The sequence below is a fragment of the Pogonomyrmex barbatus genome, unplaced genomic scaffold (genome assembly GCF_055798465.1).
Source record: "Pogonomyrmex barbatus isolate J1 unplaced genomic scaffold, ASM5579846v1 scaffold3, whole genome shotgun sequence".
Taxonomy (NCBI): Eukaryota; Metazoa; Arthropoda; class Insecta; order Hymenoptera; family Formicidae; genus Pogonomyrmex; species Pogonomyrmex barbatus.
In genome coordinates, this window is record NW_028297127.1 from 17520292 (window position 1) to 17548044 (window position 27753).

Genomic DNA, 27753 nt, shown 5'->3' on the forward strand with positions numbered 1-27753 from the left:
TATCACGCGCTCGAAATTAAAAGCGATGCGAAGGAAACGTGCGCGAGTCGTTAGAGGCTGGCTTATAGATTCTGTCCTATTCGTCGATCGCATCAAACATATTATAACGTTGTGAAGAGCAGCGACCGGACTTTACTGAGCCGTAATAATGCCGTAATAACACCGTCGCGTGCACGATAGGTCGGCAATGGGCCGCCCACGCGTCCAACAGTAGGGGCCCTATTGCAAAACGAGCGAGCGAGCGGATGTGCACGATCGAGGAAGAATAGGGGTGCTGTCGAAGGGGTAGAGTGGATAGCGATAGTAGATTACATATCGAGCAAAAGGTGCGTTTAGATCCTCATGTGCAAATATGGGAAGCGAATAAATTAAAAATAACAGCAATAAAAGTAATATTTAAGGAAAAAAAGAGAAAAAGATTTGAAAAAATAAAAATAATCATGTATAATATTTTTATATACTATATTAAAATTACATTTAATTACATTTTATATTATAATATTGGGTGTCATTATATATATTATATTTGAAATATTATAATTTTTAACAAAATGTATCTCTTTAAAATTAAATTGATAATTAATACTTACGTAAATTAAATTTCTTTTATATAACTTTTTCATTCTGGATTTTATTATATTATTTAAATAAATTTTTCACAAGAATAGATTGTTTATGAAGAATATTTTAGCGTTCTGCTCTTTTTTTCTACACAGTGAATAGCGGAAATGAATGGAAATTATATTGACAGATGACCTAGCTTAATCTCCTGTCCTTCCCTTTTTGCACTGCATATTTTAATCTATGCACGCTCTTGCAAAAAAGAATGTCATCGCGTGAACGGATGTGTTCCGCAATGAGTAAGTGGCTCGTGCAACTTCATATTAATCAACAATGGTTTTACCTGTTACAAGATTAGATATCGACACCGGGATGACGATTAATAGATATACGCATTGTATAAAATCACGTAATTATACTGCATATTTGATTACAAATATATTATTTGTATATTATTTAATTCTTCCATTTGTGAATACGATTTGTAAATTACATAACTAATATTTATATCCATTTCTATCAATGTAGATTAATTTTAGTCTCAGTTTAATTTACTTTTCCTCTTGTTTTAGTTCTAAGAAATAGAAAAAGATAAAGAATAAATGAAAAATTAAACTGAGATTAAAATTAATCTACATTAGCGAAAATGAACACTAAAATCCTCAGAAGACTGTAAATACATGGCGTTTCAAATGTTATAAAAATTTATTTAATATTTTAATATTTTAATATTAATATTTATTTAATATTAAATATAAGTTAGATAATATATGATAAATAAAATACTGAAATAAAGAAAGTGTGATCATCAAAATATTTCCTATATCTTTTTTCTTTGAAAGGAAAAGGATAAAATAAAAAGATACGCGTATGTTAGTAAGACCACAATAATTATTTACATACAGACAGAGATTTACATTTGTGACATGAAACATTTTGTATTTGTAAAAATAAAATTAATTATTTTAATTAATGCAATTGTGAATCTCTTTCTTCAAAAATTCTTCAAACCCTATTCTTCAAACTCTTTATTTTTGCAAGTGTTTACTTCGACCGTTCATAAAGCTGATACTGAATTGACTTTGTCTTGATATTTTTGTATGAAGAGAAGATGATTTTCGATAACGTCGCAAACTCCACGACCCTCGTGCTGATCAGCAGCGATGCGCGTGATTGGAATAAATTTATTTGCCATAGGGTTCGTCGCATTTCTCGCCCAGACTTAACCTCGTGAAAGTGTCAAGGCGTTTTCACAAAATTGTTAATTCGTTTTACTACGAAATATAGAGTCAAAGCGGCTGCAACGTTTCCGTCAAGCCGTTTTCATAAAATTGTTAATTTGTTTTACTACAAAATATAGGATAAAAGCCGCTAGAACGTTCCTCGCGTATGAATCATGTGCGCCTCGACCGCATCTTTATGACTCATGATTTTATCAGCTAAATTAAGTATTAATCGTTTACTAGTGGAGTGACTTATGACGAGCGAAATACAAGAAAGTGCAAACTGAAAGAATTATTGTAAAAGTTGGAAAATTATAACATAGAGTGTCATCAATGGAAAAAAATGTGGAAAAAAATTAGGTCAACTCTTTCAAACAGGAGATAAAATTGTATAATAGAATTTATTTTCATAAAGAATTAAGAATTAAATTCTGTAAAAGGGAATTAACGGAGAAGCTTTCAGCGCGAAAAGTCATCCATAAATCCTTTGAAGGATTGTCATTTATGAGAACATAATTTATCAAATGTTGCACGCATTTCTATAATGTTCAATGGACACAGTGTAATAAGTTAGAATTAAGAACATGAATAATTCAAAGACTACGATAATTCAAAGGTTGCATTGAGTTTATAAATCCTACTTTGTACTGAATATTTCACGAGAAGGAAATTACAGGAATATTAAAGAGAAAAACCTTGATTGTACGATAATAATGTGAACTTGCAAAAATTATATTTCTACTGTATTAATTTTTATTATAAAATATTAATTGATTCAATTAATGTAATTCTAGTTAGCATAGTCAAAGTATTTACAATTATTATTTCTATAAATTTTATTGGGTCTTTTTGATTACATTTGGCCGCGATTTATTCATGTGCAGGCTTAATATCAATCATTTTATTTTCCAAAAATATATTTCAAACATATCCAACTGATTAGTCTGAGAAAATATTTTGAAATTCAATCAATTGAAAGATAGATCGTAAAAATATCGATTGAAATTTGAAGACATGAATAAAATGTATTACGAGGAAAGCGTTCATCAGCGTCGCAGTACAAAGCGCGAGTGCTCTTCCTCTCGTCTTACTCCCCCGCACATAAGTTCTTCAATTTACAGTAATTGGTGAATTTATTATCGTTCCACACAGGCTCTTTGGTCGTACGCCAGTACAGTCCCAGAGAAGAGTTAAATAGCTTTAATTATAACGGCTTATCCTCTTTTAAAACCGTCAAGCTGGACAAAGTAACCTTCACTCGACTGAAGATAAAACTTGTCAGATACTAGTGTTCGAAGAATAAAATAATCATAACAAGCAACAGTAATAAAAAAATTATATTTAAAAAATCTTAATATTGACGCGTCAAAAATTAAAAATTAAAATTAATTAAAATCAGTATTATATCCAGAAATAGAAACAAATTAATTTAATTTAAATAAATATTTCAAGAAAAAATTGCAAGAGAAGAAAAATTAAAAGTAAAATTGAATTTATTAATTAATTTGTTTCATGATTAAAAAATAATATTTAGCTTCTTTAATAAAATTATTTATAATTATTTATATGTAAAGCAGAAAATAATTTATAAAATTTAAATAGAAAACTTTCGAAAGAAATTTTTATAGCTATCAGTCGAGAAGCTCGTGATTGAAGACATTATGTACGTAACTTAAAATTAGCAAGTCATATATTTTTTTCATCAAACCACTTTACTTTTGTAATATTTCCTTTTTTATTATTTTTATTAGATTCATATAGTTTTGTGAGAATTTGCATTTCTATGTCGGAATATTGGAACTTTACGACACAAACCAATATCGCATTTAGTGAAATCTTCAGTGTAAACGTGGACATCACGATTGCATTTCCATACGATCGAATACGTACAAAAATATATGTTTATATATAACATGATATTCTCAGATTGACCGCTCACATTTGACTTTCATCCGCAAAGTTGGTTTAAATGTATGCCATTATGCTCGTTGTTCATGCCCCGTCGCGTGTACATCCCTTTTTTTGTGGGAACGTGGACATTACGGACGTGCTCTTTGACCTCGTGGGAATAAGACCCACCACTGCGCTAAGCACATGCGCCGCCGGTTTATTTATTTAGTTCATTTTTATCACTCGCAGACGCGACTCCACGTTGACACGCGCGTAAATACGGACGCACGGTTAATGATGCGCGCGTTTGAACTTAAGTACCTTAATTAAAGGTAATACGCGTGATGCTATTCCTAATAGCTTTCATTACAACAACCCATCCGCTTTCTTATGCTTGTCATCTTGCGTTTACCATCTTGTGGATCCGTCGCATTACGAAGGTGAGAATAGCGCGTCAGCTTAGAAATTACGGTGAGCAAAATTATATATCTGCATCACTGCTGCATCTCACGCATCTGCGTTAATGCTTTACAGTAGCGAAAAGTTGCCAATTAGCATTATTTGCATTTGCAAAATAATCAATAATTTATTTTTATTTTAAATCAAGATCTGCAAAATATATCAGATCATTTTATTTTACGTTGCTATATTTTCCTTCTTTCCAGTTACATTTTCCGTCGTTGTATTAAAATCAAATATCAGAATAAAATAGTTTTATAAACACATAGGAGAAGCATAGACTCAATTAATTCTACACTAATATACAATCGATGCTATTATTTAATATCTATTCTCATTCTTATTCTTAGTTATATACATGTACAGTTAATACACGTATATTATACTAGAATTTCTATATTTCGTATATAATTTAATTCGATTGTCAAACTTTGGTTTCAAAAGTTATGACTATACTCTGACTTATCTTTCAGCTTCAACTAACTTTTCGTCACTTAGGTCATTTGGTACCTGTCACATGATTTATCCTTGATTAAAGGTGACTATGATAAAGAAGGTACGTATTATAAAGCTGGTAAAGAAATTTCTCGATTTAAAGTTTAAAAACAGTGATCTAGATTAAAACATGGATTATCAATTTAAAAACATTTATTAAAAGAAAATATCTATTAATCCTTTTAAATTAATATTATTAAAAATAATTTTTAATTGTAAAGTTTAATTTAAAAAGCACTATTGAATAATAACTATATTTTTAGAAAAAAGAGATACAAATATAAAATAAAAAGAAAAAATAAAAAGAAAAAATAAAAAGAAAAAATAAAAAGAAAAAATAAAAAGAAAAAATAACAAGAAAAAATAAAAAGAAAAATAAAAATATAAAATAAAAGGATTTTTGTAAAATATTTAATAAGATAAAATAATTATCTAAGATAGTGATGTAAGAATAAAAGAAAGGATGAGAGATAAGAAGCGGAAAATAAAATTACGCAATTAACGTAAAATTAATCTACCCTTTCATCATTTCGACACTTTTTGAAATAATTTCTTAAATAATTATATCTTCTGTAGCTAAAAGAGCCTTTCACTTTAAAAAAAAAAATCAACGCACCTGACAAGTTTAAAAAAAAAAAGCAAAACGAAAAGTCAACATATGCTTGAAAAGAAAGGAAAAGAATTAAAGTTGGGAGTGCTGTTATGCGAGACGTGACGTAATATTAAGGAATGAAATCAACAGGGAACTGTCTTGAGATTGAACTTTATTTTTACAGACAATACACTTCACGAGAATTGAGATGTTTTCGCTTCGAGTTTCCGTTTCTGACGAAAACTAACTTTTGCAAGACGAATCTTCAAGACGAGATAGGCAGTATTTCATTAATACAATGAAACATGGTGATTGGAGTGGTTTTAAAAAGGGAGATAACGTGAGAATTTGGGGAATGTATCGATTGCGATGATTTGTTTTTTGGTTGGGACTAGTAATAAACCTCATAATCAGTTACGGAATGCAGGTTTGTTTAGATCTTATTTGTTGAGAGAAAAGGAATGTAGGAAAAAAAATGTTCAAAACTATTTGGTAAATATTAGCTATCAATAATAGATATCAGTTATCAAAAAGATAGTGAAAAATGTTTAAGATTATTTTAGTAATCAAAAATATTTTAGTTATCAGTTATTAACAATAGATATCGATTATCAAAAAAAGGTTCTGAAATACCGAGTTGCGGCACGTAATAGTGCCCGTGCAGTGTCAGTGATACCGTGTCGGTGATGGTGATCGAGGAGGCCGAGTGCAGGGCTCTACAGATGCACCGTCACGTAGGGTATAACGGTCGAAGAGAGGGGGTGGTGCAGAGCGGTGAACGCTCGGGGTCGCGCTCGCGCTCCGCGGAGCCCACTTGTTCGCCACTACGTCGGCTTGTCACTCGCGAGTGCGTTGCCGGTGCGGCAACATCGAGCGTATCCTCGTTCGGAGCTCGACTGACCGCGCTCACGATTCCAGGTTTCTTTCACTCGGAGAAATCGCCTGGAACCATCACGAACGTCTCACGAAGAACGCGTGAACAGAAATAATCGGTTTTTATATTTCTTTCGGGAATCCCAGGTACAGAGTGATAAAGAGTGGTAGGGAACAAATAAGTGACCGTAATTTTCTCATCCATTAACGAAAAAGTGCACGTGATAGTCGCATCGTCAGGGGGAATATGCTTTAAGAGCATCCCTGTCGTCGTGTCGTTTCTTGACTGTCGGTAATCGCGAATCAGAGGATTTTCCAAGAGGATGGCGAACGAGACGTTGACGCGCGAGGTGGACGCGCATATAGTCACTATATTGTCGAGACTGTCGGCCCTTCGGGAGAACAATAGCGACATATCCGACAGGAAGGCGCCCATGTCCATCGAGGCACGCAGTTTGGAGCTCTGGCGAGCGGTGGCCGTCGAGTGCTTGGCCACTTTCCTCTTCAGCCTTGTGGTGGCCGGCGCGGCCGCCTCTTCCGTAGTATCCGGAACCGGCCTCTCGGCGTTAGCCACCGCTATAGCTTCCGGTTTCGCCATCGCCGCGATCTCCCTCATTTTCAGCCACATAAGCGGTAAGGCTATTATCGCAATATTTTTACAAGAGATAATAAAACAGCAGGGGGGGCAACGTACCCATATATTTATCGCCGAGTTTCGAGAAAAATGCAATTTACTTTGGAAAGAAAGTAATAAGAAATATTTCTTAGAAATATTCTTATTATTATAAAAATTATTACTACTGTTATTATTTCTTTATTTCTTCGAAATATTTCTTAATATATATATATATATAATTAGTAATATTTCAATGTTTAAAAATTAAAAATTTCGATTAAAGTCGAGTCCTTATTTTGCGATGATCAAGTTTAAAATATAATTCAACTGTAACTTTAACTTGCGTTTTTTTTAATTTGTTCTTATTTATAAAAATTTAGAAAGAAACAATCTATCAACAGTTGTCCTTCTTTACCAAAGAAAAGGCGATAATATAACACGAAAAAAGTAAAATAAAAAAATCTTTTTCACGTGCATTTGATTTCTATTTGATTATTATATTACAAACAAGTTAATTTTTTTTCCATAAATATTCATAAGCGTGCTCGCTTGTTATTCGCAAATAATCTGTTCGATCTTAATTTATAATACACGTTGCATCAGCGAGGCTTCTGTAACACGCGCTTCTTCTGCAAAGCGTTCAACAAAGAGGCTAATTACGCAAAGGGTCGCGAACTGCTTAAAGTGACGATCTCGTTGCGTCAATCGTTCTGTTCCTTCTTGTACATTTGTGCCGTTCACGAGCGACGGCCCTCGCGATTTCTCTCGATTGGCTCGTTAACCGATTACGCCGGCGCGGTCGATGTTACAACCGCGTTGTGCATGTCTATCGGAACGTATGTGGGCACTCTCGGAGTACGTTTCGCCGGCACGCACAATACGCGACACGCGTGTAATAAACTCTCGGTCCTCGTGATAGCGGAAACCCGATCCCGCATTTGCTCTTCTCATTCAGCATTGTTCCACAGATGAACGTGACGAGAAAACGCGCGCGAATTTAATAACTTAATCCTGTTCTTTGAACGATCATTTGTAATTAAAAATGCTCAATATTCTATAGTCACAGAACTTGGTTCCGAATTAAAAGTGAGAGAGAAAAATCGAAATTTTGCGTCGAGTTAACGGTATCATTAATTTTTTGCTTTATGAGCAAATTTCTAAGAACTTATAGATGAATCTAGATTCATTTTTTTTTTAATTTTAATATAAATTTTTTAAAATTCTTAAAGCGGTCAACAGTTAATTTTGTCAATTAAGTCCCTGAAAATTGCGTTAATATCTGGTCGATCGTAAATATAAAATGCATTATTTTTGTTCATTTGTGATTGAACATAATTTTATAATACATGCCACGATTTCTTGAATTTTTATGATATTTGTAAAATGAATAGAGACAAAAGTAGAGAGAAAGGAATTCTGAAAAGGACCGTTGATCAAACGGTAACGGTATGAGTCGGGAGCAGAATCGTGTGCAATCTCCCTCTATCTTCTTTGATTCTTCTCTCCTCTTTATGATGGAAAACCTTTTGCACGCAGGTGGACACGTGAATCCAGCGGTCTCGGTATCGTTCGCTTTGTGCAGACGGATTTCCCCACTTCGCGCGGTGCTGTACGTCGCGGCACAATGCGGTGGCGGCATAGCTGGGGCGGCGATGCTTTATGGGTAAGTTTGTCTTTGAGACTTAACAAATCTCGGTTGGGTACAACGCAAACAGTCGATTACGCAAGACTGGTTGAAACCGTAAAATATTGCGTTGAAAAAGCTCGAAGATATTTTCCTCGCAGGACGATCATCTCTCCGTTCGTTTCGAGTGGTTAACGAAATAATTGATGACCGAAATTACGATGAAGATATTAAAGATGTTACGATACATTTTGCAGTACCTCTCCGGTATCTCGTTTTCTCAGGGAAATCGCAAGATTATTGCAACGATAACTCATTTTATTCTTCTAAGAACTTGTAAATGAATCCAGATCAATTTTTTTAAATTTTAATATAGATCTTTAATATCTTTAAATTAACATCTAGTCGATCGTAAATGTAATTGGCAAAAAGCCTGCAATCTTCAATTAGCAATATAATAACGATAGATAATAATAAAGTTGGCGTTATCCGACGTGTAAAGTAGCGTAGATCCTCAGTGTTCGATCAATGTTAAGATCAGAATGAGATACACTGGTCTGTGAAGACAGCTGCTAGATAGGAGAACCAGGAAGGCATGTGGCCCATCCAAAGCTGGGCTGAGTTTTCTTCCAAGCGTTCGTACGACGGCCGGTGGCCTGAGTGAGTTTTGGGAGGAGCACATAAATAATAATCATCATCGTGATTTCTATTTCGCCCCAGTCACGCGTAACAGCGGGAAAGGCAAACGTTTTCGTAATATCAATATTTTGCGACTTCGTGATTTAAAAAAAAAAAACGGCACGTAGTTCGCGTATTAAGCAATTGTTTCCAAATTTATAGATATAAATTCAATTGAAAAAAATGAAAAATTATAAGATACCTCAGATGTTGTCTGTCGAGCAATGTCATCTATTGATCCAGTATTGAAAAAAAATTTTTAAAAGATAACAGAATTTCATCGTTACGGATGAAAAATTAAGATGTATTTTAATCATGCTTAAGTGAAAGTTTTCAAGTTGATTCTTTTTTAACAAGTATAATGAAACCAGTCTTAAAGTTGTAATATTACAATGAATAAAATATTGCGGATATCTTACATTCATGATTGTAGATAAGTTCCTTCGATGCGTGGACAGCGATACAGTCGTATCGCGTAACGCAAACAACGTTTGTCAGCAAATTTATATATTTATACGGTTCCATACGATAATGCACACAAACTCTGACATGCCGATACGTCATGAATACAAGAATGCAATAAAAATGCGAGCCGTTACGACTTAGTTCTGAAGAATGAATATCCCAATTCCCTTCAGAAATATTATGATGTACGAAAGCACGAACACCTTTGAACGATTCTTAAATAACCCTCTCGATATATGCAAATCGGTGCACGTGCTTCGATCTCGCTCGAGGGCAGACGGCTTTTATCTCGAAAAACGAGAAAAAAAATAAAAGGGGAGAGGTTGCGCGCGCGCGCGTGTGTGTGTGTGTATGTGTGCGTGTATGTGTGCGTGTGCATAGCTGTGCACTAAGAAACAGCGCATCACTTGGGGGAGTGTGCGAGTAGATTGTCCTTTTGAAGCGGCAGCTGAGAAAGCTGAAAGAGTGCAAGGAGTGTGAAACGAAGCGGAGCAACATCACGAACAAGATGAAAGAAATACAGGAGGAGAAGCGCGAGGAATGCCTAAAATAATTGCATTATATTTAATGTACATTATTTAATATACATTATATTTAATACTTGGTTAATTTACGAAGAAATGTTTAAAGAACATGAAAGTATATGATACACACTGTAATATACAAAAAGCAAAGTCTCGTTTATAGAGTCGAAGAATGTCTCTTTCTTCTCCTTGATAATTAAGTAGAAGAGATGAGAACGTGTTAAATCGGTCGAAGGAATGCAACAAGTTGGTATGAAGAATACACAAAATAGAGAAAATTAAAATCCGAAGAGAGAAAGAAAGAGAGCGTCGAGGGGATGCGTGGAAAGAAGATATCGTTATAAATGGTATGCCACAGCGAGTAATTATAATTTAATTGAAAAACATGGAGGATACATATTTGTTTAATAACTTCTGGTGCTTAATAATCGAGAGGGAAAAATGGAGTGTTAAAACGCTCGGAGGAATGTAAGAAGTTGGCACGAGGATAACAAAATGAAGGAGATCGAAGCCGGGCGATAGCGGAGAAAGGGGAGCGGAGGGAAGGGCAAAAAAGAGAGCGTGCAGGAGGACGGTAACGAGAGAAGGTGAGAGAAAAAACCGTGGAGGCAGCGCGGCCGAGACGGAAAGAGAGCGACAGCGGCTAAGGGCGGAGAGGACGAGAAGCGGAGAGGAGAGTGGAAGAGGCAGAAAGAGGCACGCGTAATTGGCAGGCGAGGGAGAACCTCGGAAGGTGAGCACCTGCCTCGTACGAGAAGCGGAGTCCCGGCGGCAGCGACAGCGGCGGTGGCGGCGGCGGCGGCGGCGGCGGCGGCGGCGGCGGCGGCGGCGGCGGTCCACCGCCTCGCAGCTGCCGCAGATGTTTCCCCGTGGACCAAAAAAGATCGCGCGGAAAAAGGAACGCGCGAGGCGGCGAGCCAGTACCGCCAGGCGAGGAGGACGAGGATAATGAATACCTACGCACGCACGCACCACGAGGTGGGACAAGTTTCACGGCATTGGGTTCGGGCAGATCGGCCCGTGAAGGAGGACACGCCGCGAGCGAGCGATCCGAGAGCGGCAGCGCGCCACCGCCGAGCAGATGTTCCCGCTGTTACGGAGATCATTGTCCGTTCTCTCTTTCTCCATCTCGCTCCGGCTCCTTTCTTCACCACTGAGCGATGTACTTCGCCAAATTTGGCTTTACCTTTACGTCGCGTGTCCATACTCGGCGCCAGTTCTTAAGGTACTTGGATCACGAACGAAATATCCATGCTCTTCTCTACTTCACAAACTGTAATCTAAAATTCAGATGAAACTGTATTAGATATGTGATGTTGTTGCACGTTTTTTTATTTTTTTATTTTTTTTATGTGAGTTCTAGATATTTAATTTATTTTTATATTTAGCTTTATGCAACAATTTAATTTTGATATTATATTACGTAATAATTATATCGATGTAATAAAATTACATAAATAAATAAATGTATATGTTTGTTCTATATTTTATTAGCATTGCTTTTTTCAATATACATTTCCTATTGAATTGATATACCGCCAGATTTATTAACTCAGAATCGTGCATCAGCTGCGGGTTCATTAATATTAATGAGTTACGAATCGCAGAGGCCAAGTAGCATGCAAAACAATCTACTATATTTTTTCATGATTTATCTTTGTAAAAAAATCTACTATTTATCTTTAACTTGATATTATTGAGTTTTATGCTTAATTTTTTGTCATGTTAAATTTAAATTTCTCATAATTTGTATCCAATTAAAAATTTTAATTCTCATACGTGTTATTCCCTCTTATTTTTTTTTTTGTTACTCATCTATGCGATGCTGCGTGTTTCTATCTATCTCATCACGTTTTCCATCTCATGTGACACTCCCCCGGTCACCCTCCAACCACCATATGACCGCACAAAGAGGTAACAAGTGCGCGATATGTACCGAAATAATAATCGAACAATACTCTAGTTAACCGGACGGGGCCAACGGGGCCCTTTCCCGAGACGTCTCGAGGGAATACCGTCGAGTTTGGTACAGAAAAAAAAGTCAGGGCGTGAGATCGAGAGAAAGAGAGAGAGAGGTACAGACTGGGACGAGAGTATGGAGAGTGCACTTGCATCTGTTGCGACTTTACTGGCTAACGGCGCGCGGCGGTGGGTGTAAAACACGCGTCGAGGCGTTTTCCTAAGGCAAGGGGAAGGACTGAAAAAAGGGATCCGGAGGAGAGGGAGAAATTACGGGGAACCGAGGGATGGATTTTTGGCGCCCCTATCATCGTCGTCCTCATCTGGGATTGTTCTCAATGTCGACTGAGCGCGAAGTAATAAATATAAAAACCACCCGATAAACCCCAAAGTGAGACTATCCGGGTTGAAAAAACGGGATGGTAAAAGAGAGAGAAAAAAATGATAGAAACAGCAGCCATGAATTTAACTATCCGTGAAGAATTTACTGTTATCTCTTTATTACGTGCACTTACATGATTTTTCCATTACTGCACTCGCAGGGGAGTAATTTTTTTCTCGTAAGGATGATAAAAAAAAAAGTGATTTTACTTAATTAATTTTAAGGATAAAACATTTTTTTTTAAGAGTTATTTTGTTTACCTATTTAAATAAAATTTAAAATTTTTTATGTACTCAAAGTACATGAAAATACAAAGTAAACTTGATATGCTTGGAATCTGTATTTTAAGGGAGGTAATCTAATTTAAAGTATCGAAAAATACGTATTTTTCATGAATTTTTTTGGAAAATTTAAAATAAGCTTTTGAAATTGTACAATTTTTACATTTATTTGAAGAACACAAATATATGTTTGTTAAAATTTATATATTTCGTTAAGCAATAAAATATATGTTTGTAAAAAAATATAGCTTTTGCTGGCATTCTTGACTTTTTGCTTCTTATATTGAAAAAAAAATTGAAAATTTAATATAAATATTTATATTTAATATGGCTGTAATATGAATTATTAGAGAAGAAAAAATATTGAGAATTTTTAAAATGAAATTGGAAAAAGAAATTAAAAATTTCGCGAAAAAATGAAAATTTATTTTTAATATATTCCATTTCGTTTCCGTTTGACATATTTTCTATTTTAATTTTATTTCTATCATAAGATTATGATTTATCCTATTAATTCCATAAAACTTTCTTCTTATTAAAATTTATTGTAGAAAATGTTGGCTAATATGCTTTCTAGATTCATAAACATCTGAAGATCTTGCAACCTATATATAATGTTAATGGCTACGCACTTTCTCCGATATTGCGGATTAGGAGATTTATAGTTGTATTTGTGCATCACGAAAGTTACTCTTTATTCCGTGAAATTGGATGCGTCGCGAATTAGTCTATTGAAATGTCGAGACACGTGTGTGTGCCAGATAAGCGCGTACGACGCATGTTATAAACGGGCGTTCTTTCAGATACGAGGTTTTCCCTCGATATTCTCAATCGATAGGTTTCCAATCCACCGAAGGTAGACCTAGTTTCTATGGTGGCGCCGAAACTACGAGGCCACCAATAAAGTTCGGCTTACGGCACCGTAATCTATGCAAAGCGAATCCGCTCGAATAATTTCTGCCCGAATATTCCGAGGTCGATGCGAAGCCGAGAGAATTCGAGAATATGACTTTAATAGTAACGATAAAACTTGTGTAATCGTGCAGAAAGATAAAAGTCGTCGGACCCTGCGATCTGAAGAAATCATCAATTTCGTGAGCGGAAGAACATCGAGAACGTAGAGTTTCAGGAAATTTCTGAACAGATTTTATGTAATTAATGCCTTTTGTTAACATTTTTGTTAACATTTTATGGTATAATTGTCACACAAAAATATAATTTCTATTATTTTGTTGCGATAAATTTCTATTGAGAAACTGAAACATAGAATCGTTCAAGAAAGTTCTTAAAAATTTGCTATTAAAATTAAAATTGAATCGATTAGCTACATTATAATCACATTTGTAAACTAAAATGACTTTTATAAGATATTTTTTGCTTTTAAACCTTTTCAATTCTTTTCTTCTTCATCATTTTCTTTTATATGCTGACTTCATAAAATTTTATTACTTTTCTTAATTAATTTTTTTTCTTTTATATCTTTTTAATTCCTTTCCTAGTTTCTTTTTTCAATATCAGTATTTAGTATTTAGTTTCCAGGAAAATTTCGAAAGAAATTTTATAGCTAATGATACGTCATGCTGTGTTCAAATTAGAGATTTTTTCTTGATCATTTTTGATAATTCACAAACACAAGGATTTGAAAAATTTAAGTAAAATGGTGGTCAGGATAGTTCCAGTAGGTCTGTTTGTCAAAGAGGTTTCTTACCAATCCACGAATCGAGGAAACAGCTGTGAAATGGCAGGTGTGTTGTGACGTCAAGCAAGACACCCGCAGTGCGCGTGGCGAACCGGATGTCCGGAGGAATGAAAACAGCTTCGCCGCAGGCTTTCGTAGTTGTAGAATGTTTATAGCAGTTTTTAGAATATGGTCATCGAACCATACTTATCTGCCCGAGATTAATAAATCTTCAAAGGATATGCGCCCTTATTTCTTATTTCTTTATCTCTTATTCGGCAGATTTCGCGCTGTTAATTGAAATAAATAAAATAAATTAATTGATCCACGGTACCACTATCTACATTGAGTTTGAACATGAAATTAAAACTGAATATTTTGAAATTAAAAGTCTTAATTACTGTAAGTGGAATAAAAAAGATAGAGGTATATGGAATTTTCATTTTTTTAAGTAAACGTGGCATTTAATATTAATAAAATATTATTACTGATTTTTTAAAGAAATTTTACCAAATTTATATTATTAAATTTATTTTCTCAGAAGTAATGTAAAATTTATTTATTTGTTGCAATCATGTTTTGTTTTCTCATTCCTTGCAAGGTAACGAGTACTCTGTAACGTGTATTATATCGAAATGTTCTGTCACAGATCGATAGGTATTTGCGTGAAGATGATAGAGGTACGTCTTTGAGGATATCCTGCAATCAGGAAAGCGTGATTTATATAGCAAGATTTAGCTATGACACGTAATATTCGCGTCTCCTGGACGGATTTTAGATATTGAGTTCTTAAATCTGTGTTTTCTTGAAAAGCTTTTCATATCACCAAATCGATGATTCTCATAAAATTCTTCTTTAATTTATTTCGTTTTCTAACGAAATTTGATTATTTATTTTATGTATAATTCTAATAGTTTTTATAAACAAATCTTTTTCATATAGACTATTGCTGTTTTATTTTAAATATTCTAAATATAAATTTATGTTATCATTATAAAAAAATGGTATCAGAAATATGATGTATCTTATAAATGTGTATATGATGTATTGTAATACATATCTAATTTTTCATAATTTTTTCGATGGTTGATCTTGTTACACGGCAGATATAAGAGAAATTGGGCGTTTCAGCTCGAAAATACGTGAAAGCCAGATGGGTCAGGTAGAATGGACTCCCTTGGTACAGGAATGCTGTAACTGCCTGAAATGGTTTTTATTGAGACTCGGCACAAAGAATGCTCAAGGATTTCGTCCCTCTAGAATAGCTTTGAGAAGCTGGTCAGAATTTCTTTTCTATTCATCGAAACATTATATTTCCGATGACACAAATGACGCGTAAAACCAAATTTGCGGTATTATTCAATTTTTTTGAAAATAAAAAAAATTATCTGACTCAGCGATCATTCATGATATTTACAATTAACAATTGCTTAAAAATATTAAATAAAAAATTGATAACTTTTTTAAAGAAATATATGTATGTGATCAATTTCTTTAATCTTTTGAATTTCTGTGAATATCAATTTTGATGAATTTCTTTAAGAATTAAAAGAAAACAAAAATTTAGGAAAGTTATTTTCTTAAAAGTCACGAAAGAAACTTATGTTTCATTGTATAAAAAAACGAAAGTGAAGAGATATCTTATACTTTCAAGGATGTGTTATTGTTGCCAGACAAAACAAAACGTGAAAGTTTTTCCGCACTTAAGAAAATAAATCTAGAAAATTACGTTGATAAACGTTAGTCTCGCTTTTCAGCTAAGAAATTTATTTTTTAAGGTATATATCATTTTTTTACATTAATTTTTATATTATATTTATACAAATAATTTCTTTCTATTTTTAATATATATATATATATATATATATGTGTGTGTGTGTGTGTGTGTGTGTGTGTGTGTGTGTGTGTGTGTGTGTGTGTATTTTGTATAATAATTGTAAATATTATATTGTTAGGTGCGATCGCATCTTGAATTCAAATGTATAGGTACGTCAAACAACGTGATATTCTTGGACCAAAAAACCGTAAACTCTATTGTAAGATCCGCCAACATCGGCGGATCCCGTAAATAGAAAGAAAGAACTTCCACTATTAAACGATCCGGTTTGAGTTAGGTCGAACGGAGTAGTAGGATGCCAACAGATGGTCGCGACCACGTGTTCGTTTTCAAGAACCTCCTTTCCATTTCTTCTCCGCGGAGCATGGTAGATTGGATGCACGCGTGTGTCGCGTTTTGTACTTCAGAATTAGCTTCGTGACACGACTGTGTGTGAAGTCGTGTGCACTATTTTAGGATATCACATGCCGGCAAAGATTCTTGACGGCTTGATTGATCTTGTATAACTTAACGATTTTTTATAACTAATATAAGTAAGTTGTCGCATAATTTGAATATATTTGGTCAAAGGAATAAAGTGGAGTTTATATTTAATTTGAAATGTTAACAATAAATATTACTTGCATTATAAAATAATTTAATAATTAAATCATTTTCATAAAACAAATTTTCCTAAATTTTTATATCCCAATTCAAATTCATCGATATGACAAGTATTATATACTAAAGCAAAATAAATTAAAAAATATTTACAAAGAGTAATTTAAAAACATTAAAACATTAAAATAGATATCAAGTATCAAATTTATTTCTTTCCATATTTGAATATATAAAATCCTGAAATGAAAAATTATAGATACAATAAATGGTTTAAACATATCGATTTATTTATTTTATTATTGTGTATCGGATAAATTGATATCTTCCGTACGGCATTCAAAAGATTACGCACGTCATCGGTTCTCTCAAATTACGGCTCGTGCCGAAATTAATATCACGTGGCTCGCGGAACACGAGGAAGCCGTCGAACATTACGCAGGCTGATCGTGAATTTCCGTCCCTTTTCTTTTTTTAATCCTACCTAGGTATTATATATCCTTAAGCATGTCCGGCGCGGATAGACGTCTTCGGAGGCCCGGAGACGTAGAACATCTGCCGCGTCGTCGGACCCCTCGACTGTGCTCCCCGACGAAGGAGAATCATTTATGGGGCCCTAAAGCTCCTTTGTGACGGCGACTTACGCTACACGGCGCCCGAAAAGGACCACAGAGGATTCCTTTTGTGCAACATATGGCCGGCACGTGTATCCTCGTATGAAGGCGAGGCCGGGCGATTTATTCGGGATCTATACGAAGAAGAACGCGTGATTCGTTTGCGCTCATGGGCAGCTGCGTGGTCCTTCGCGCAGCTAAAAGGTCAATAGGACTCTTACACTGTCCCTACATTTGGATCTAGATTCTCCTTAGATTCGACGGTTGTCGCTATGTGCATCTATCGGAATGACGTTTAAAATAATGCTGAAATAAAAATTATCATTTCATAATTATATCGAATAATATTTCACGATATATCTTGGAAGTATGTTATATTACAATTTGACAAATTTGACAATTTTGACAAATTTGACGAAACAGTACCTTTTTTTTTTTTTTAATATGTTTACTCAGAAAAGCAACAATCGATTTTACCAAGAATTATTTTCAAGACCGTCATTTGCATTATTATTTAATTTGCCTCAGCAAATGACCACACTGCCTCGCAATCCGCTTTCTTTCAACCGTCTGGGGAAGGGATATGGACAATTATCCCTTGACCCTATTATTTCCGTAGTATTATTACCTCGCAGCTCACTACGCTCGCTTTGTCTGAGATTTCATTTAATCCATGCAACTTTCTTTCCTTCATTTCGCGCATTAAAAATATTTTCACCTTGCAATTAGACTCACCACGGTCAATAACTTATTACGTCATTGTGATGTTAGTATTCTACAGGAGATTGTTCGGATGAGTAAAGACATATGGAAAAAGAAATATGTTATTACTATTACTGTTTCATTTTCAAGAAATGTTTCTTTTTATTATTATATGTCCAAAAACTGAGAAAAAAATTATGAATTACTGCAGGGATAATAAAGCATCGGGTTGCACGACTCAATGACAGCCGAGGTAAATTACGTGTCATCATAATTTGCTTCGAGAAGAAAAATGAATGGGCATGTTGCGCGTAGGCGAATTCGCTGGTATTTTAATCAGCGTACGTGCTTCCTGTCTCTACCTTTCAGCCATAAACAATACGGTAGGGCAGAATTGTAGGGCGACCTGTTTCTCCGACGTGCTTCGCCCTCTTTCATAGGAATTCCTGTGCTTTGTTACGGCGCGCCGTACACACCTCGCGCAAGAAACCGCACCGAATGTGAAAGATGAAACCCGAAATCATTGGCCCATACCCGATCCCGACGGCGACGTGCCAATTTCTTGAAAGTGAGAAAGGAGAACGTAAAAGTAGGCGGAGGAAAACCCATGACGGCTAAGGCGAGCTATTATAATGATGGGACACGCAGAAGACTCAGATGATGAACTTGGCGCACAAGACCGCCAGAGGGATTACAATAATAATATCGCCGAGTAATAATTTCAGCATTTTGACGTTTATGCACTCCCACGGTTATTCGATACGGGTCCCGTTCCCACTGAAGTTACACGACATTCTGTGTGTTCTCTCATTTTCGTAAAATGCACCATCTCGAGAAGAAATGTATATCCTGGCAGTTGCATGTCGGAGATATACAGTTTGCAACGCGTTAGCTATTAGAATAAAACATCTATCAATTTTGAGAAGATAGATTGAGACATTAATAATAATCAGAATTAATTACTTGCATCAAGCATACAAATATAAAAAGAAGAAACAGGTTTAAATTTTTTAAGAAAATTTTAGCTCTATCTTTTTCTCTGATTTTTAGATATAATTATTTAGAATATTTTTAATTTAGAAACATATTTGTTTATATTATTATTATTTAAAACGTTTTATTCTAATTTTCCTTAAGTCAGAACCGTCTTCCTTTTTATTAATTTAAAATGTTGCATTATGTGAATTATATTGGCCCAATACACCTCTTCGATTTTGTTCTCAACGAAACCAAATTCATCGTCGTCCCTCCTTCGTCGTCACCCCGATAACGACTTTACGGTCCATACTACATCCTAATTTCATGGTTTGACCATGTTAACCTCCGCATCTGAACTTTCCCAAGACTTTATAATGGTATCGGAGCAAACGCATCATCTCCGGGCCCTTTGAGCTTTCATCGTTTATCGCGCTCGTCACATGTGCGGTATTCCTCGTATACAAGGGGATTCTGGAACGGTAGTTTTGGAGTGTCCAGAATTCGGTTCAGTGGAAGGCGGCCCGGGACAGAGGGGGTTGATCACGTTTCGACGAGAAGGGGATCCGTGGTCCAGCGCGCGGAAGGGGGTATCAATAGCTCGTTAATCGCAACGGAGGGTGGATTCGGGGTGATACATATCCTACCGCCGTCCATCCTCCTGTCCCCCTTGAATTGAAATTTATTTAAAACGACACACCGACGTACGTATACCCTGGGGGGTTTGCGCCGAGGCGTCTCTCTCTCTCTCTCACCCCTCGTGTGAATCGCGAAAACGTGGCACAGGTTGCACCGGGCACTGGCTGCGGCTCTCGAGTCAAGTGCACGCGAAATTAAACCTTCCTCCATCACGTCTCGCCTGGATGACCGCGCGCTTTTCATCACGCACACCGAACCCTGAGAACGCGTTCGTCTCTGGGTCGACATCTCGTCAAATTTCTCTCATGACGCTACTCCTCGCATATATTTGCCTCGCCTTCCATGTGAAACCGCCATTCTTCAACTAAAGTTAGTAGCATACAATATCAAAACAATGAAGTGGAAACAGAATATCTAAATGCTGTTCTCGAATATCATTCAGTTCAAAGGCACAAAAATTTGACGATTTCAAAATATAGAGAAATATTTTCTGAGTCCATTTCTTCAAAATTATATATATAAATATAATATTGATTGTATTAAGGCATTAAGCGTCTCATTTTATCTTATAATACCTAAATAAAAAAAATATTATTATCATTCGACAATTGAAAAGCCGATTTTTGTATTGCAGAAAGAAAGATGGATGAATCGCTTTTACGTTGCATTATATACATTCATTTTTAGGAAAGTCATACAGAGGAAAAAAATACGTCGTTATCGTTCTCGTGCATTCACACGACGATGCAGCGTAACGTAATATTCACGTGGGAGATGCATAATGCCGATTTTTTCGTAAAAGAAGTAAAAATCCGCTTATCACGCGAGGGCACGCGTGTAAATATAAAAATGCTACGTCCTTTCTCCTTTATCCGGCTCTCGTCTGCTGCCGCAGTTGATCCCAATTGTGCGGTCATGATCTGCATTTCTGATTTCATCAATTCGTTCTCTTGTGACATGCTCGGCAAAGAGAGAGAGAGAGAGAGAGAGAGAGAGAGAGAGAGAGAGAGAGAGAGAGAAGGAAGGAAGGGGAGCGAATATTGTCATTTGCATCGCGACCGCAGCGTCGAGACAGGGTGTTTCGTGTCTGATGAGAAGGAAATCCGAGGGGCGGCGAATTGCAACTCGAGCCCAGTATTTAGCGGTGAGATTAATCGCGATCGTGCGATTAAATAGCCTATAGGGTAAAGTTCCGAGTGGCGAGAATCGCACAGGTGCATCTCTGTAAAAATTTCCTAATGACATTTTATCGAATGAATGTATCTATTTAATGAAGATATCTCTGATATGGATTTGATTAAAGAACATTGTGAAATCAATTTTATGAACAAGAGAAATAAATTTGAAGCTGATTAAAAGAAATTTATCATAAAAGATTAAAAAGATTAAAAAAAAATTCAAAATATTAATAAAAACATGAAAGAAGAATAAATATTTTTAAAATTAAAAATATATTTAAGAAAAAATTTATCAAAATTGTTATCGTAAGTATTTTTATATATATTTTTTTGTTATTTTATACGCAAATCCCGATCACAAAGGAATGTCTGAAATAAAAAATGATGACATAAACGTGATTATGCTAATTTCATCGAAACTTGTGAATGCTTTACTCGAGGAATCTTGGTTGAACAAAGTCACTTGCATACTCTATGCATGTACAAGCAGTCTAAATGACGAAGTTTGTTATGAAGATGTAACAAATATTCATGCACGTAAGAAACCGAAAGAAGAAGAGAAAAAATTAAACAAGAAAAATATAGAAATTAATATTTTTTTGTATTTTTACAATGTATTGTTACAATTCACTTTTAAGTAATAAGTTCACTTAATTCACTTTTTTTTTCAAATTTAAAGAAGATTTAATCTTTAAAAGAAAAATTTAAATTTAAATTAATTAATTTTATGAAGTTACTAAATAAATAAAAGCAATGAATTATACTACAACATGGTTGCATCTTATATATTTTTTTAACATCGACATATTTTGATCAACAAGCTGGCGTTCAGAAATGTGTGAGATGCAACCGTATGAACACTCATGGGATACGATTGGAGGTCATATCTCTGCGACCCCATATGATTATATGAACTGAGAAAATCAACGAGAATTTTATGCAAGGGAAACGTCACGAGAGGAAACATCGGGGTCACATTTAAGGGCTCGAAGATGCACTAGCTAATATAAACATTACACCGCTGGGACCGACTTACCGCAGGGGGTTTTATGCGGGATGCATGTCTTGCGGCAAGTTTCAATAGGAAAATCATCGTATATTATATCACGGTTGTGATATAACTTCTACGTACTGACGTTACTGTCATATAGGAGACCATATGTGATCATTTCTGGAGATCGATAATTTTCTTTCATCCTAAAAATGATTTTTCATTCTTTGTATTATGATTATTAATACTAACATATCATATGTTATCACATATTATTATCACATATATTGTACTCCTATTAAAATTTTTGTGACTTTTTCAAAATAATTCATTATTCTTGTAAAAAAATTATACATTATAATAAAATATATAAACAATTTCTAATAATATTCAATATATGTAGCAAGTGAAAATTTTATTTATGATGCAATTTTAATCAAATTTTATATTTAAGCAAGAATATTAACGTTGAAATTTTATTTGAAGATAAATCAAGTGTATTTTTAAACATCTCTGAAACATTTTCTATATAAATGTTTATTGAATTTCTGTTTGTGTTTCAGTGTAAGTACACCTTCGAATGCGCAGAGCTTGACATCCCTCGGTCGGCTAGGGGGTCCAATCGAAAGACTTTTAGTCGAGGTAGCACTTTCGGTGTTTATTGTGCTAGCCCATTTCTCTGTGGATTCATCTAGATCACTACTACCCATGATTTCTTCGAAGGCTTCTGCAGTTTTGGCTGCAGCTTATACAGCGTCTACTCTCGTTTTCGTAAGTTCATTTTTATGATTATTTAATTACATAGTTTAAAAAAATTGATTTTAGTAAAAAATTAATTATGGATAAATGAAATAACGGAGAAATTAAATAACGGACAATCATTTTCATTAAATTTCTCTCTTTTTCTCTCTGAATAATCAATTCTCATTTTTTAATAACTGTCATTATTAGAAAATGTTGTATATTGTTTCGGCTGCGTTCCAATTATTTTATTTGAAGTTATATATTTTCTCCTAATAATTACAATAGAATTTATTAAAATGTGATATATATGTAATTTACAAGTTGAAGTTCTCATTATTACTAATACAAAATATAATAACATTTCATTATAAAACCGTCATCATAAAATTACCGTTATTAAAATATTTTTCTGTAATAAATTAACCTTTTTCGCAAGATCTCATATTTTTCCTATATTAAATAATCACCTCGTAAGGAAAAGATATTCCTTTTTACAAGCATTCGCGTAACTTAATGAAAGAACAGCGTTCTTTACTTTCTTCTTCCGCTGTGCGTGTCCTCTCGTGCAACCATTCTCTGTCCAAAAGCGTCTGTCGGGCTCTTTCCAATCCGGCCGACGTCCGCATCTTTAAAGAGCACCTGCCGTCGTATGGGGGAGAAGGGTAGGCTCGTGAAGAACGGCGTGCAGAGAGGTGAAAGAAAGAACTTGATCCTGAACCCACCTGCTCCGGAACGAGTGTACAATGCACCCCAAAACGAAAAATATCGAAACCAACGTTCCACACATGTTGAATGTTGATCCCCTTGCAAAATCGAACAAGTTCACTGCTTTCAATACGAACTTGCTAAATATCTTTGCTCGTTTCTGTGATTGACTAATCTGAGCCAGTGCGAAAAAAATCTAACATACTAAAATACATGTAAAAATATTATAATTTATTAAAAATATAACAAATTATTTGTACTTTCCAATCTTTTGAGAGATTTCCAGCGGAAATCTTAAGATTATTTAACGACAAGTATCATTCTTAAAATCCCGCAAATTTTATATATTAATAATTTATTTATTTTTTTTTTTAATTTGCAGAGTCCTTTTCTAAACCCAGCGCGCGCGCTGGGTCCGGCCTTCGTCATGAATCGCTGGGACAATCACTGGGTATACTGGGTAGGTCCGCTATCGGGAGGAGCTGTGGCGACTCTTCTGCACGAATATGTCCTGAGTCCTAAACGCATGAAGGACTCGCGCGAGATGGACGACGGCGATAACTCCTCTATGAGATCCGACGAGGATACGTACGACGACCTGGACAAACCGAACGGGCCCAAGTTCCCCGGTGCCTACGCGACTTATCGCCCGGTCGCCGGTGCGTCCTCGTCGATCTACAGCGCACCACCGTCCGCGTTAGAGCGCGTCGAGTCGATCTATGGTGGTACCAAGTCGCTCTATTGCAAATCTCCCCCATTGACGCGCGCCAATCTGAACCGTTCGCAGAGCGTCTACGCCAAGTCGACGTCGGGACCACGGGACGGTCTGATGATCCCGAAGCCGGGCCCGCTGGTGCCGGCGCAGAGCCTGTACCCCATCAGGCTGAATCAGAACGGTTGTCAAAACGGTAACCGTGAGAATCAGCCTGGACCTGGCGGTCCGCCGAACCAGTCGTTGCAGAATCACAACAGTACCAATCAGAACATGCAGAATCAGCTGCAGCAGTGCACCCAGAGCATCTACGGCATCCGCGGGATCTCCACGAGTCTCAGTACCCGGGAGAACGGTATCTACGGGGTATCCACCGGATCCAGCATCTACGGTCGCGCCCCGGCACCACCGCCGAGCAGCCAAAATTCTCAGCAATCCGGTCAGAGCGGTCAATCCTCAATACAGAACCATCCGCCACCACAGCCGCCGTCGCAGCAGCAGCAGCAGCAGCAGCAGCAGCAGCAGCAACAGCAACAGCAGCAGCAGCAGCAGCAGCAGCAGCAGCAACATCAGAACGGACCGTTGTCGAGCAATTCGGACAATGGGGCGAATTCCAGGCGGCCCGAAAGCATGTACGGCCACGTATCGAGACGCAGCGATGATTCCGCGTATGGCAGCTACCAGAGCTCTTCGCGAGGAAATTATGCCAAGGTGCCTGGACCCCCGGGCCCGCCAAATGGACCTCCGCAGTATCGCGACCAGGGTAGACCGAGCCCAGCCGGGCCGCTTCAACAAAGTCAAAGCGCACAGAGTAACTTCCAAAGAAACTCGCCGAATCCTCAGTATTGACTTTAAGAAGAAAATCGATGGACGGAGCACTCCACGCATTCGTGCGATCAGCGAGTCAGTCTTTGACTCTGCACGTTGACAGAAGGAACAACTTCTCGGTGAATATTCTAAGAACCTTGTAGACTAGTAAGAAATTTTCTTCACACCAAATACGAATAGAATTCGTCCTAATACATAAAAAAATATTCAGGATGTAAAACTCCTGTGAGATTTCAATTTTGTGTTTTGTTTGCGAATTTTACTTCGTTGGAATGTGAAACGTGGAAATAATATTGGACCAATACTATTATTAGTATTATGTAGTATCAATAAATCTTGAAACTTGTAAATATGTATAACGTATATTTATCGGGCGTTACTGTATGTAATGCGTTGAAGAAGAGCCGTGCGATTTGATCGAGGAATTTTGTTATCGATATTTTGTAATATTAGAATTTTTGTAGGGATGTAAATTTCGTATAACATAAGTGAGCAAAATGTAGAAGAAACAAAATCCAAAAATATGACTAAAATAATAAAGGTAAAAGTATTGTTCGTAAGTTCAGTACAATAATATAAAGATTTTTTTTACATCAAAAATGAATCGATCTTTGAGGCGGCTTGCGCACAGTTGCGCCTATATATGTAAATATAAATATAAATATTTTAATTTAATTTAATTTAATCATATTAATTCTATCGATCCAGTTGATTGTCATGCCAAATTCTTGCGAGGAAGCGATGCACTAACTTTTCAATTGTTACAAGTTTCTATTCTTCCTCGAATAAAAAAATCATTTTCAAACATTCGATGGATTATCGATTTCATTATAATTACAAATTAATACAATAAAACTTGAAGTAGATTCACATGTTCGATCAACTTGAATGAAAATAAGGAAAATTATAATAGAGAGTAATTTGAGTGCCAATTAAATAAATATTAAATTTATGTATAATTGAATCTCATTAAACTAGATTATATAAATATTTTTCAAAGAGCGATCATGTTAACAAGTGAATTATAATACTCATTTTAAAAGTTCCTTATGAAGAATCGGCTAAGATAATCATTTATATCGCACTGCATTAATCGTGTTTCACGATTCGTGCAGCCTTCGCTTACGCTATGTAACCAATGAGTAGTAGTTTTATAAAAAAAGTAAAATTAATAACAATATTAAATGCAGACAATATTATATGCAGAATACTATGTACTATGTACTATAGTAGATAAGCGAGAGAAATAAATAGTTAAATTTTCCATAAACGCCATAAAAATCATTATAAGCATTTGTACATAATATGTGTATTTATTAATCTATCAATGTAATAATCGTAAGTTTAATAATTGTTACGTTCATATATGTGCGTATATATTTCTAATATATACATATTATATAAGTAAACGCGTTAGTCTTATATATAATGTAGTATATATTAGAAAATAGTGACAAAATAAATGTATCTACGAGAAATAGCTCGTTATTTTATCTATCTGAGCAATTTCTTTTTTTAGTTTGTTATTTCATTTTCTTGATATCAGAACTCTATCATTATATTCATAATTTAAAAATTCAATCTCTTTTTCTCATATTTATTTTATTTTCTTTAAAATGAAATTATAAATTTCTCGTTGTCTGTAGAAGAAAAAAAAAATAAAGCTGAAAATATAGAGTTAGTAAAGGTACTAATAACAATGATAGTGACATGTTACGTCACAGACTAATGTCTTATCAGATTAGATTAGCTAATTTTCGAAATTAAATATACGCCGTATTTAATATAAGACGGTAAAATTTAGGACGATTTCAATTATTATTTCCCATTAATTTGATTAATTTATCAGGAAATACTTGTATTATTTTAAATATAGACAAAATTATTGATTATTTCTTGTTCCATGAAAAAGAAAAGATTAGAGTTGATAAATTAAATTCATAATTAGAAATACTGTTAACACGGTTTTGCTAAATAAATTAATCATGCATTAACTTATCAGATTATATATATATATATATATATATATATATATATATATATGGAAATCAGGTCAGTATTTAGGGAGGACTTTGAGGACAACTTATAAAGCGGCACAGTTAACAGCTGTTTAGTCGGCAACGGTAGACAATTGTGAACATTGAAAACTCCGAACATCGCATTTTACAAATAAATAAATATGAATATCGAACGAGTCGAGCAGAGAATTTGTAAAATTTATTAAATTTTTTCAAAAACTTGGCTATACATGTTCCGAAACAATCGACATAATCAATGAAGCTTATGATAATGATTCTATGAGTAAGCCACAAATAGCAGAGTGGTTTAAACGGTTTAAAAATGATCGCATCAGTGAAGAGTAATCGTTCCGGCAGGCCATAATTGAGAACATCGTTGGAAAACGTGGAACGTGTGCGAGCCGCAATCAATGAAAATTATCGTTTGATTGTGCGAGAGTTAGAAGAGGATCTTGGGATCCCCAAAACTATTGTTTCTCGAATTTTGATTGAAGATCTAGGAATGAGTTACGTGATTCTAAAACTCGTTCCACGCAAGATCGAAAGGATTTTCGAGTTGCCGAAGACATTCTGGAAACTAGAAAAAGATCCTGAATTACTCAAAAGGGTTATTACTGGCGATGAAATTTGGGTTTATGACTATGATCCTGAAACAAAAGCACAATCGACGACGAAGGAAAAGCCTCAATTCAAGAAAGTGCGCCAGAGTCAGAATGTGAAGACAATGCTTATTGTTTTCTTCGATCACGAAAGTATTGTACATTACGAATATGCTCCTCAAGGTTGCTCGAAAACAAGGAGTATTACTTGGAAATTCTTAAACGATTGCGTGACGCAGTGAGAAGCAAACGGGTCGCATTTGTGGAAAAGTGAAAACTGGCTGTTGCCTTAATTCAGGATTTTTTGATTAAAC

General features: G+C 35.3%; 1 protein-coding gene across 1 annotated transcript; it reads left to right on the plus strand.

Moving 5' to 3' along the window:
* The first annotated feature begins 6023 nt into the window (after positions 1-6023).
* bib (MIP channel family protein big brain) lies at positions 6024-26300 on the plus strand. The gene is made up of 4 exons (XM_011639810.3): positions 6024-6726; positions 8246-8372; positions 22397-22604; positions 23665-26300. The coding sequence occupies exons 1-4, from the start codon at positions 6417-6419 to the stop codon at positions 24841-24843; spliced, it is 1824 nt and encodes a 607-aa protein (XP_011638112.2). The 5' UTR covers positions 6024-6416; the 3' UTR covers positions 24844-26300.
* The last annotated feature ends 1453 nt before the right edge of the window (positions 26301-27753 follow it).